General features: G+C 46.0%; 1 protein-coding gene across 1 annotated transcript in view; it reads right to left on the bottom strand.

Annotated features, from left to right (window-relative positions):
* Nucleotides 1–6,746: 6,746 nt before the first annotated feature.
* The window catches only part of Vav1 (vav guanine nucleotide exchange factor 1), a 52,279-nt gene continuing 46,009 nt past the window's right edge, over nucleotides 6,747–13,016 (bottom strand). The window contains exons 26-27 of the mRNA XM_034497804.2: nucleotides 10,372–10,523; nucleotides 6,747–7,051 (exon numbers count right to left, since the gene is read on the bottom strand). Of these exons, the coding sequence (XP_034353695.1) occupies nucleotides 6,998–7,051; nucleotides 10,372–10,523 (206 nt within the window). The 3' untranslated portion in view covers nucleotides 6,747–6,997. The remainder of the gene's footprint in view (nucleotides 7,052–10,371; nucleotides 10,524–13,016) is intronic.

Raw genomic sequence — 13,016 nt, 5'->3', positions numbered from 1 at the left:
CTATGGGCTGGGTCTTCCCACACCAATTAGCATAATTAAGACAATCCCCCACAGACCCTACAAGTTATCCCAGTGTAGGCAGTCACTACAGAGAGACCTATCTTGAGCTGACTAATATAAACTTCTGCCAGCCTGGGCCTTAAAGGTGGAGTGAGCATTCTGAGCACGGCTGGAATTGCTCCCAGAGCAAATTCTCATGACCTGTAATTCCTCAGCATCACATGATTCAGCCTCTCCTTCTCATGGAAAAACCATGGGAAAGGGCAGGTTCTGTTACCATGGCCCTTGTGATGGTTAACCTTGACTGTCAACTTGAACTTGAATCAGCTGAGAGACATGATTCTGGGAAAATCTGGGAGAAGGCCCTCCTGGACAGTGGCTGGAAGCTTCCAGAGAAGGAAATGTTATTGGGTTTTAGCCTGGTTTTGCCGCTTCCTGGAGAGCACATGCATTCTGTTGCTGCCTCTGTGTTGTTCCTACAATCCTTATCTGACATGGATTGAAGACTTGATACCCTCCAGAAATCCCCCAAGCCTTCAGATAAAAACTTTGCAGCACCCACCACACAGACTGAGCTGCTACTAGGTTCTTGGCCTCAGCAGCATACAGACAGCCATTATGGATTGCCCAAACTGTATCATATATGCCAAACTAATAAATCTTGATATCTATTGATTCTATCAGTCCTGTTCCTCTAGTGAACTCTAATGCAGTTCTTGGTGCCTGTGAATCCATTGACTCTCCCTACAGTGAAGGCAGACCCTCCAACATGACAAGCATTTCATACCAGACTCCTGTGCCATGGTCTATCCTTGGCCAAGTGTGTGCACGAGGCAGTGCTTGGGTATTGGCTTTCCAGAGAGAGAGCCAGGCAGTACTGTGGCCTCTGTTAGCCACTAGACTAGTACTTCTCACCCTTCTTAAAGTTGTGACACTTTAATTCAGTTCCTCATGTTGTGATATTCTCAAACAGTAAAATTATTTCATTGCTACTTTATAACTGTAATTTTGCTGCTGTTGGGAATTGTAATATAAATATCTGATATGCAGGATGTTCTGATATGTGACCCCTGTGAAAGCCTCCAGAGGGGCAGTGACCACTGCACTAGGGTGCTGAGAGCACAGCGTAACCCTAAGACATGGCTTTTCTAGTGTGTTCCTGTGTATAACATATTCACACCTGTAATACCTGCATATGCAGGTGCTTAGACCATCATAGGTGTGGAGGCCACAGGAGACTAACACTCCCTACTTATCCCCCTAACATGTGGTCTCTTGCTGAATGGGTTCAGCAAAAGTTTGGTTGACAGCCAGCAAGCCCCAGAAATCTTCCTGCACAGGGCAAGTGTTACAGGTACATATGGCCAAGACCAGACTTTTACGGGGTGCTGGGGATTCAAACTCAGGTCCTCATGTTTGTGCAGCAAGAACTCTTAACCTCTGAGCTATCTCCCCAGACACATCGTAATGCTATGCCTTCAAAAAAGTATGCCCCTGATTCTCTGGTAATGTACAGTAAATTTCCCAGGGGTTGAGATGTCCTCCAAGTCCATTATGTCTCAACCACCATTCTCCACTGCCCACAAAACTGGATCTAATATTGGGCCATGGGGATGTTCAATACAATGGCGCCTTCCTAAAAAAATGTTCAATTTGAAGTCCTGTCCCATTGGCAACCCATACTAGCCCTTCTTTCATTTAAGCTTGATAAGGGTGATCCCCGCTGATCAAAAGAAATTCACCCCAAAAGGCAATTCCTTGGTTCTTGACTTAGCCCTGAAGTACTACAGGAAAAGTCTAACCAGAGAGAGGTACTGCCAAGGCCTGGGGGCAGAGGGTGGTGGGTGTAATATAAGTGATGAGAAAGTTCTGGAAGGTGGGTATTAGTTCTGGAGTCATGAATACACTTAGCAATAGTTAAAACACTCAGAATGGCAGGGATGGTAGACTGCATGCTGTGCTTAACCACAATCTTAAAAATAAAGTCTATTACAATAAGAAAGAAATGCCAGGACATGAATAATATATATTGAAAAGAATCAGTCTGATGCACAGGCCTTTTCTGAAATAAAATCAACAGAGCTAAGGGGATGGGGTTCATGAGGCCCCATCCCTTCCTGGGATTGATAGACAGTTCAAGGACTCCAGGGACAGGATAGACATTACTTCAGTGATGTAGACACAGTCAGTGGCCCACACTCCTGTAATAGCCTCTCATCTCAATCCTGATAGAATTCACTGGTCTGTCAAAAAAAACAGACATGGAAGTAGAAGGTAGACTGGGTAGGAAAAGGAAGGGGTAAGCGAGAGTGGAAGGGCACAGAGAGAATGAAAGAATACATGTGTGGAAATATCATAATAAAACCCATTATTAGGTTTAAGTAGTATCTACTATTTAAAAAACATGTAAAAAATAAACAGAAGTCTGAAGCCAAGAGAACAGACAGACAGATGGCAGATAGATGGGAGAAAATGAGAAACAGTCTGAGGTGGTAAAAAAAAATATGGAATTCTATCCCAAGTCCATCCACCCAAATAGGGTACCATGAGAAAAGAGATTTCTCTGTGCAGGGTGAAGCTGTGGCTCAGTGGGTAGAGTTCTCATCTGGCATGTATGAGGCTCTGGTTCCATCTACAGCACAGATAAACTAGGCACTGTGGTACACACCTATCATCGTAGCACTTAGGAAGTGGAGATAGGAAGATCAGGAGTTCAAGGTCATCCTTGGCTATATAGTGAGTTCATAGCCAGTCATGAGACTCATGAGACCCTGTCTCCAAAATAAACAATAACAAAATAAAAAATAAAACTGAAACCCTTCCACAGAAGAAAGTTCCTGCTCAGGACCTTGACTCTGGTCAAAAGTCTTCAGCTGGGAGGTCATGACCAGGGCTGGGAGGTCATGACAAGGGCTTGGAGGTCATGACAAGGGCTTGGAGGTCATGACCTACACCTGGGAGGTTATGACCTACACCTGGGAGGTCATGACCTACACCTGGGAGGTTATGACCTACACCTGGGAGGTCATGACCTACACCTGGGAGGTTATGACCTACACCTGGGAGGTCATGACCTACACCTGGGAGGTCATGACCTACACCTGGGAGGTTATGACCTACACCTGGGAGGTCATGACCTACACCTGGGAGGTTATGACCTATACCTGGGAGGTCATGACCTACACCTGGGAGGTCATAACCAGGACTGGGAGGTCATGACCAGGGCTTGAAGGTCATGACAAGGGCTGGGAGGTCATGACCAGGGCTAGGATGTCATGACTCATGGCTTAGAAGTCATAGCTCTAGGGTAGCACCTGCTGCTATTATTGTCTTAAATGGTCATGTTATCAAAATACCTTCTAAATATTTATGTATACATCCACAACCCTGGCATCCCTCAGCCTGGGTCACAAAAGCCTCCTTCTACAATACACAGTGTTCAATAGAGAAATGCATTATTGGTCAAAGTGCTGAGAATACAAGATGGAGTGCTCATCCCTAAACAAGACAATTAACCCCACCACCCCTGAGGCTTGCTGAAAATCACAGAGGAGAAAGCAAGAAGACTGTAAAAGCAGGAGGCTGGGGAGAGTACAGTGAGACTCTGGCATGGCAAGGACACTCACGGTCGCTGTGATTACATGCACAAGACCAAGACAGCCGAAGTCCCAGCACATCTGGGAAGGAGTTCTCCAGGCCCCATGCTCACTGAGGAGTTCTTGGCAATGGGGGCTGCTGGGGGAGGGAGAGTCATTCTTTGCCACTAGTAGTTGTCCCACACTCCAGCAGAGGGCCTCACAGTCCTGCACCACAGACAGCACTAACTGCACTTTGGTAGTAGGGTTGTTTGTAGGCTTGTTCAAAGACATGGAGTTCGGATAGGAATGTGTTGAGTAGAGTATGGGTGGAGTTGGAGGAACGACATGGAAGGAGAGAGAAGTATACATGTATATTATACATGACCATAATTCATTATACACATATATGAAATTCTTAGAAATAAAAAAAAACATTTTTAAAACTGCTTTATGTGCATGGATGTGTTGCCAGTATGTCTGTCTATGCACAATGTGTGTGTGGTGCCTGCTGAGGCTTGAAGAGGAAATCAGATCCCCTAGAACAGAAGTTACAGTTGGCTGTGACTTGCCATGTGGGTGTGGGGAACCGAACAGGTCCTCTGCAAAAGCAGCCAGGAATCTTAACCACTGACCATCTCTCCAGCCCCAGAATAAAGAACTTTTTAATTTTTAAGAGAAGCTCTGATATTCCCTCTCTCCAAGCACCCAGAAAAGACATGGTCTGCAGCTCTCCAGCCCAAGCTATCCTGTCTGGCAGCTCACTGACAGCTTTCCAGACAAGAGAGAGACCCTGTCTCAAACAATGATGACACATGAGAAACGATATACGAGGTTGACTCCAGCCTCCACATATCCATGCACACATGTGCAAGCACACTTACATTTACATGTGCACTGGCACACATATGAACACACACACACATACACACACGTGCATATATGCACAAGAAGAAAAAGAGATAGTTAATGTGGCACCTCTTCCTCTCTTCTGGAGATCCTGTGAAACATCCCAGGGAAACCTTATAACCCCAAATCGTTATCTTGGGGTGTGACTGCAGATGGCACAGCCTAGGACACCAAAATCATGATGGTGGTGCTATAGACAGGCTCTAGAATCACCTGGGAATCCATTCTCTGGCAGTGTGGTTAAAGGATTCCCTAGATTAGGCTAACTGGCTGTGGGTAGCCTCATCCTGTGGGCTCAAGTGCTAGACCGAACACCAACATTCAACTCTATTTTCTGACTGTGGATACGATGTGGCTAGGCAGCTCACATGTCTGCCACAATACTTTCCCTGCTGTGGTGGACAGGAACTGTGACCATGGTAAACCTTTTTTTTCCTTAATTGCTTTTCTCAGAGTATCTTATGAGAAGAGCAGGTACCACAAAAATGTGACACTCTGGAGAATGAAACAGAGTGCCTGGTTAGCTTTAGCTGTCAACTTAACATGGCTACTCTGAGAAACTCTACACTGAGTAACTGACCAAATTAGACTGGCCTGTGGCCATGTCTGTGAGAGATCATCTTAACTGATGGTGCCTGATATGATGGTACCATCTCTAGACAGGTGGTCCAGAGCTACATAAGAAAGCCAGATGAACAACTGATGGAAACACATGCAGAGACCCACAATTAAAATTAGGCAGAGCTTGGGGATCCCTGAGGAAGATGGGGACAGAAGATGGAAGGAGCCAAAGGGGTCAAGAATACCACAATAAAACCCACAGAATCAACTAACCTGAGCCCAAAGGTGCTCACAGAGACTGAACTGCCAACCAGGGAGCAGGCATTGGGACTGACTAAGACCCTCTACATAAGTGCTACAGTTGTGCAACTGGATCTTCGTGGGGAACTCTGAAAGTGGGAGCAAAGGCTGTCTCTGAATCTGTCGCCTGCCTCTGGGACCCTCTCCTCATACTGGGTTACCTCATCTAGCCTCAATAGGAGACAAGGTGCCTTATCTTACAAAAACTTGATATGGCAAGGCTGGTTGATATCCATGAGAAGCCTCCCCTCTTCTGAGAAGAAGGGTGGGTGGCGGGGAAGAAAGGGGAGCAGGGGGACTTGGAAGAGAGGAGAGCTGGGAAGCTGCCATCTGGATATAAAGTACATAAAAACTTCATTACTACAAAAGAAGAAAGAAAGGTAGCTGAGAATAAAGCAGAGAATGAGCCAGTAGGAGCATCCTCCCACGGCCTCTGCTTCAGTTCCTGATTCAGCTCCTGCCCTGACTTCCATCATTGATGAACTGCACACTGCAAGTGTAGCCAAACAAATCTCCCCCCTCCCCACAAGTAGCATTAGGTCAGGTCGTTTGTCACCGCAACAAAATCAAAGTAGGACATAGGTTATGACTAATAACTACACCAGGGCAACAGGCAAAATGATTCTGGGTAAACAAGAGTGTGTTTGTTCTACCTGGCAGGCAAAGAAGAGTTCTGATGTAATTAATAATGTCTCCACAGGAAGCAAGGTGGCAGAGGAAAGCTGGCTATCTCCTCAGTACACCAGAGCCAAGGTTTATAGAATTTAAACTAGATTTTTGAAGAACATATATTGAGATTTTTTTCCCTTACTCAGCATAATGCAAAAGGAGAGAACTCAAAACATTAACTTCTATTATTAGAAAGCTGAGGCAGGAGGATAACATGTTGAAGGCCAGCTGCAATAAGTTCCAAGTTCAGTCTGGCCTATATAGCAAGACCCTGTCTCAAAGATTTTAAAGCGACTGGGGGTGTGGCACAGTAGAGCCCCCCTTCCTAGAATCCCACAATAAAGGATGGGGGCGTGGTCAGGGGTGGATCCCCCATACAGAATCCCCCAGTGAGGAGTGGGGTGTGGTTGGGGTGGAGTCCCTGCCTAGAATCTCCCAGTGAGGGGCTCAGCAGTAGTGTGTCTTCCTATCGTGATGAGGTCATGAAGTCATTCCTTGGAATCCAGGACAAAAAAGAAGGGATGGAGAGGTGTAGACTTGATTTCTGTAATCCAGACCCTATGAACACAGCACTCTCTTCTGCTAGGTAGGAATCCCAGGTCTCTTCAACCAGTACTGTAAAAGTCAGGGAAGGGAGGCCTTGGCACAAGGAGGGCATTGCCGAGTGAACTTTTGTTAGTGTGCACCCTCCCTGGGGCTCCCCTTACAGTCAGTCTGGAGCACACCAGTTCCTGCTCTCACTTTATTAGAATCAGTTGCCTCAAGCCCCACCTTTCTTGAAGGACTGGAGAAAATCACCAGTGTGTTATAAATTAACCATCTCTGTCTGGGCTTCATCCTGGGAACCCTGCCAGCTGGCCACTAGCCATCTGCACTCCATCCAGATCCTCAGCCAGTGAGGACAGCTCACGGCCCCTCAACCCTGCTGGCATCCTGGGCTCAGCCTTCATCTGCCTCTCTCTGTGTCCTGCAGGGCACCAGGCTCAGCAGTATTCGGAATAGTCTTCCTCCACATAGTTAGAAGGGAACCAGCCAATCTAGAGAGAGAAGAGAAACCCATCAGAAAAGCCGCTGTCATCTTCCAGCCTCATCACAGCAGGCTGGACCTCTCCTGCCTTGGGGCTTTCACACTTATTGCTGACTCCTCCTCTGTACACACACAAGGATGGCCCTCCAGGCTCCTAAAAGTCTCTGCTCATGTGTCACTTTGTCAGGAAAGCCTTCCGGTCACCCTACTTATCATAGTAAGCCCCATACACTCCACCCACTCTTTCACTCAATTGTTCTCTGCAGAATTCACCATCATCTGAATGATCACATAACATATTCTTCCTATTTACAGGATTAATTGTTAAACCAACTTCCTCCCCTAACAAACACAAGGTCAGCAAGGGCAGGAAGTTTGTCTTCTACTCACCAGACTCCCAAGAACCTAGAATAGATCCCAGTGCTCAGTAAACACTTTATCAATATTTGTTGGAGTGTTGGGTGGACAGATGGATAAATGGGTGAGTTAAAGATAGATAGATAGATAGATAGATAGATAGATAGATACATACATACATACATACATACATACATGGATAGATACATAAATACATGGATAGACACATAGATGATAGATACATACATGTGTACAAACATAAACAGATGATAGATAAATAGATGATATAGATACATAGACATAGATACATAGATATATGGATAAATATATAAATAGACACATAGATGATACATATATACATACATACATACATAGATGATAGATATATGATACAAATACATAGGTAGAAATAGATACATAGATATATAGATAATAGATAAATACATCAATAGATACAAATATATGGATAGATATATAGGTAGATGATACATACATATATACATACATAGATAGATCAATAGATAGATAGATAGATAGATAGATAGATAGATAGATAGATAGATGATAGATAATTAAGCAGATGAGTGGATGGATGATGCATAGATAGATGAGTAGATGAATTAAGAGATAGAAAATGTTGTCTACTGGGTTTGTGGCCCCATGAGGATAACAACAATACCAACCAACCAAAGCTCCCAGGGTCTAAATCACTAGTCAGGGAGCACACAGGGAGGGACCCATGGCTCCAGCTGTATATGTAGGGGAGGATGGCCTTGTTGGGCATAGGTGGGAGAGGAGATCCTTGGTCCCATGAAGGCTGGACACTGAGTGGGGGGCGGGATTTGAGGGTGGGGAGGTGGGCGTGGGGGGGTTGGTGAGGGAACATCCTCATAGAAGCAGGAGAAGGGGGGATGGGATAGGGGGTTCCTAGTGGGGAGGGAAATGGGGTAAGGGAATAACATCTGAAATATAAATATAATATCCAATAAAAAGAGAAAAAGAGATAGAAAATGGATAGATGGGTAGATGAAGGGATGGATAGGTGAATGAAAGAATGAATGGAAGGAAGAGTGATAGATGGGTAAATGGATGGATGGGTAATGATGATGAGTGGACGGGTGGCGTTAGACGGATACATGGGTAGATGACATGAGTAAACAGATGGATGATGGGTGGATGATAGTTTGATGAATACATGGATGGAAGGATGGATGGGTTCAGTGACAGACAAATAAAAATGATGGTTGGGCAGAGAGAAGGGTAACTGGAGATGGATGCTTGGATAAACCCCATCTGCCCCAGACTTCCTTAAGCAGTGTGAATGACTCTTTCGGCCACTAGATGGCTACTACCACTCACTAAATGTGACAGCAAATGTTTTAAACAAGTTTGTAAGTATTTCTCCAAATCATGGGAGCTTTGTGAAGTGTTTCTCCCAATAGAATAAAAGTTCTAACCAGTGTCCTTAACTTCACTCAACAAATATTTGAGAAATCTTTCCAGCAAGGAAGAATGTTCAAATTCATCAGCTGCTGGAAGGAAGAAAGATCTCCATCCACAGTACGAAGTAGGAACTCAGTCAGAGCAAGCTGACTGAAAGTCTCTTCAACAATATCGTTTTTCCTTGAAGCCAGGACCAGAGCAGGCAAAGATCACTGTGGTTCACCCCAAATCTGCCTCTTCACACATTTAATAGTTACTGAGAACCTACTGTGTGCCACACCCCATGACAAAGCAGTTAGCCACAAAGACACAAATCCCTCCATTTCATCTCCCATATTTGTTAATCTCTCCCTCACCTTTTACACTGGGGGATTTGTCTTCTGTATGTTCCCCAACCTTACTGCTCTGCCTAGTTTTATATCAACTTGACACAAGCATGAGTTATCTGAAAGGCAGAGCTTCAATTGAGACAATGCCTCCAAAAGATCTGACTATAGAGCATTTTCTTAATTGGTGATCGATGGGGGGAGGCCCCAACCCACTGTGGGTGATCCTGGGCTGGTGGTCCCGGGTTCTATAAGACAGCAGGCTGAGCAAGCCATGGGGAGCAAGTCAGAAAGCAGCACCATCCGTGGCCTCTGCATCAGCTCCGCCTCCAGGTTCCTGCCCTCTCTAATTTGATGATTAACTGTTATATGAAACTGTGAGTGAATAAATTCTTTCCCCCATATTTGCTTTTGCCATGATGTTTGGTCACAGCAATAGTGACCCTGACTAAGACACTTACTGAAACAGTCCGTTTTGGGGGATGGGTACAGGATAACTTATCAGCCTGGAACTCACCAATTAAATAATTGGCTGTTCAGTGAGGCTGAGTTATCTGTCTGTCTTAATCTTTACAGCACTGAGATTATATACGGATGCCACCATACCCAATTTTCTTTTTATGTGAATAATGGGGGGATGGAAGGGAAGAGTGGACCAGTGGACAGATGTACACATAGGTGACTGAAGGAATTGATGAGTGGGTGGATGGATGGATGGACGAGTGAATGGGTAAGATCTGAGGGATATATGAACTGATGGATGGGTGGGTTCTAGGATCAGCAGGTTCTGGGATTTGAACTCAGTCTTCAAGTTTGTAATAAAAGCTGGTAAGCTAAGAATTAACCCAGCCCACAGGCATCATCCCTGGAAGTCTGGGCCAGAAGCTCCCGCAGGAGTCCTATTTCCTGGTGGCCGCCACCCTGACCACTCCTTAGTGTGACTGCCTGGTTAGAATTCAGCACAGCTCATTAAACATTGTCTCACAAAGACAACAACTAGAAAAGGCTCCCTTTGCACCCAGAAACCCCTCCATCTCACAGGAGGTCCTCAATAAATTGATGTCGGTGGGGAAAATATGTTAAATCTCAGTGCTCTTTTGCCCCTCTGGCCTGGCATGACCTGCACAGCAGCCACACTCCATCTCAGCACAGCCAGGACACTCACTGCACACCCCCACTCAGATGGCCGTCCCTCCAGCCTCACCCGGCCGTAGATCTCCCCACGCCACCAGCCTTGTTGTCCCTTCTTGCTGAGGATCTTGATGATATCACCTTCCTTAAGGGACAATTCTGATCGGTCCCGGGCACAGAAGTCGTAGCGGGCTTTGGCAGTGCCAAAATACTTGGTGCTTCCAGCTGTGAAGTGAAAATGAGATACCTAAGCATCTGAGAGAATCACCCAGCTGTTATCTGTAGACAATGTAGAGTGAGGACATGTTCTCAGGATGGTACCATCTAGTTGGGCTTTTGTGATGGTTAGCTTCAACTGTCAACTTGACCCAACCTAGAGTCACTCAGGAAGAGAGTCTCAGTAAGGGATTGTCTACACTGTGTTGGCCTGTGAATATGTCTATGTGAATTGTCTTAATGAAGTGAATTGATGTGGAATTTTCAGCCCACCATGAGTGGCATCATTCCTTAAGCAGGGGCTGGGGGTGGAGGTTAAACCAAATTAAGAGTGGACAAAGTAAGCTGAGTGCAATGAGCAAGCACACATTCAACTCTCTCTGCTCGTGACTACTAATAGGATGTGACCAGCCCCTTCACATCCTTCAGAGCCCCTGCCTCTGTGACTCCCCCACAGTGAGGGACAGTAACCTGGAGTTGTGAAGTAAAACAAACCCTTTCTCCCCTATGTTGCCTTTTGCCATGATAGTTTATCACATCAGTAGACATGAAACTAAGAGCATGCGCAGTACTGAGTGACCTCTAGGCTGAAGGGACACAACTCTACTCCCAACACTGACCTCCCAATCTGATAAGTACCCAAGTTTAGGAAAATTGAATTTTTTAAGTAAGGTTTCATGATGTAGCCAGTGTGGTTTGACTTGTCATCCTCCTGCTTCAGCCTCCTCCTCAGTGCTGGGATTACAAACACGCACCATCGCACCTGGTAAAAACCAGATCTTCCATAATTTTAATAGTGTTTTGTATACACTCAATTTCTCTCCATCTGTGAATCCCTAACCAGCATATTTAGGTCCAGAGACACAGAGAGACTACATTTTAAAAAGCCATTACAGGTGGCTAGAGAGGTGATTCAGAGTTTCAATTCCAGCACCCACACAGAACTTTCCAACCACTTTTAACTCCATTTCCAGGAAACTGAACACTCTCTTCCATATTCTATAAACACTGCTCTCCAGTACACATAGCCATACATAGACACACATGTATACACATAGCTAAAAATTAAAAAATAAGGCTCACTGTCAGTGGCGCTGAGACAAGGATTATTAGGGAGAAGGGCATTCTGTCTCTAGAGTTCCCTCCAGATTCCACTGAGTTACCCAGATGCAGTGTGGGAAACACAGAGATAAGACTGAGGGCATCGCTGGGCAGGCACAGCAGGAAGCAAACAGGCAGAGTTGGAAGAATATGAGAAGCTGAGTGGTTTGTGCACTGTGAGGAGAGGTGGGATTGGTGACACAAAGGCTGCTGCTGCTTCTGCTCCCTGGGAAAACACTGTCATTCAATAGAGCCAGAAGAAACACAAGTGCCAGTGGCCTGTGCCTTTTCCTTTGAGAAAACCCACCACAATGTGAGTCGCTGTGACTCCCAGAGCTGTACCCTAGCCCAGGGAGAAAAGCAAACCCTGCAGAGGAGACCACAGCTGACTGTCGTGTCCAGCTGTGTTGACTTCTCATCATTGGCCTATCTGCTGATCTCTCTAGTTGCTTGTGGTTCAACCATGAGACTGAAACTATATGTTGAATTGTGGTTTTGCTGTGCTGTGTTTAACTTTGGCCAGGGATGTATTTCCTTTGGAATCTTTGGGTTGGACAAACATGTAACCATCATACCTTCCAAAAGAAGATGTCACTGATAGCTCTGGAGAGAGGCACTATGATGAGCAAGAATGTGATGGAGAAATAGGAGAGCAAGAGAAGGGAAATGGTTTGTGCACTATGAAGAGGCAGAGCTGGAGACACGAGGGTAGTGAGAAACAAAATGATGTGAGTAGCCTGTGCTCCACCTGAGGCCATGGTGAAGGTCCAATCAGTGCTGCCACCAAGGGCCATGTCTAGGTCTGTGGCACTGCAGCAGCTGGGGTCTGTGTGTCGATGTCCACAGTCCACGTTACTACCAAAGGCCATAAGGAGGACCCTGGGCTGGGCTGCCACCTGGAGCCATAGAGATGTCCAAGAATTGAGCAAAGCTCGCCATAGCCCTCACCTGAGCAGCATGACAGAGCTAGCCCCATCTCTCACAAACTACAGCACTTGGGAGAGCTGGCCCTACTCTCATGCCAGGAGGTGGCATGGATATGGAAGAGATATCCCACCCACACTCCTTGCCTCCTACAGCAAGGAGATGAGTTGGCCCTGCACCCCCCCACCTCTACTCACCCTTACCCACTCCCCTACTCACACCTACTACACTCACCCCCAGGCAAAGCAGGAGAGCTGGCCCTAGTGGCGAGGGTACAGGAGTGCTGTCAGGTAGAACTACTCAGTTACCACCCAGGCCCAGAACCACAGCTTAGGGTTATCCCACTCCACCGTCTGCTCTATCTATGAACTGCTAGAGCATGTGAAGGGGCCAGTGCTGTAGATCTAAAGCTACAAGATATCTGTGCCACAGGGCAACCACGGGATATCCAAGAGGAGTCCAGATGAGGAACCAGTA

This window comes from Arvicanthis niloticus, chromosome 3 (genome assembly GCF_011762505.2).
Source record: "Arvicanthis niloticus isolate mArvNil1 chromosome 3, mArvNil1.pat.X, whole genome shotgun sequence".
NCBI lineage: Eukaryota > Metazoa > Chordata > Mammalia > Rodentia > Muridae > Arvicanthis > Arvicanthis niloticus.
This window is presented reverse-complemented; position numbering and strand designations above follow the sequence as displayed.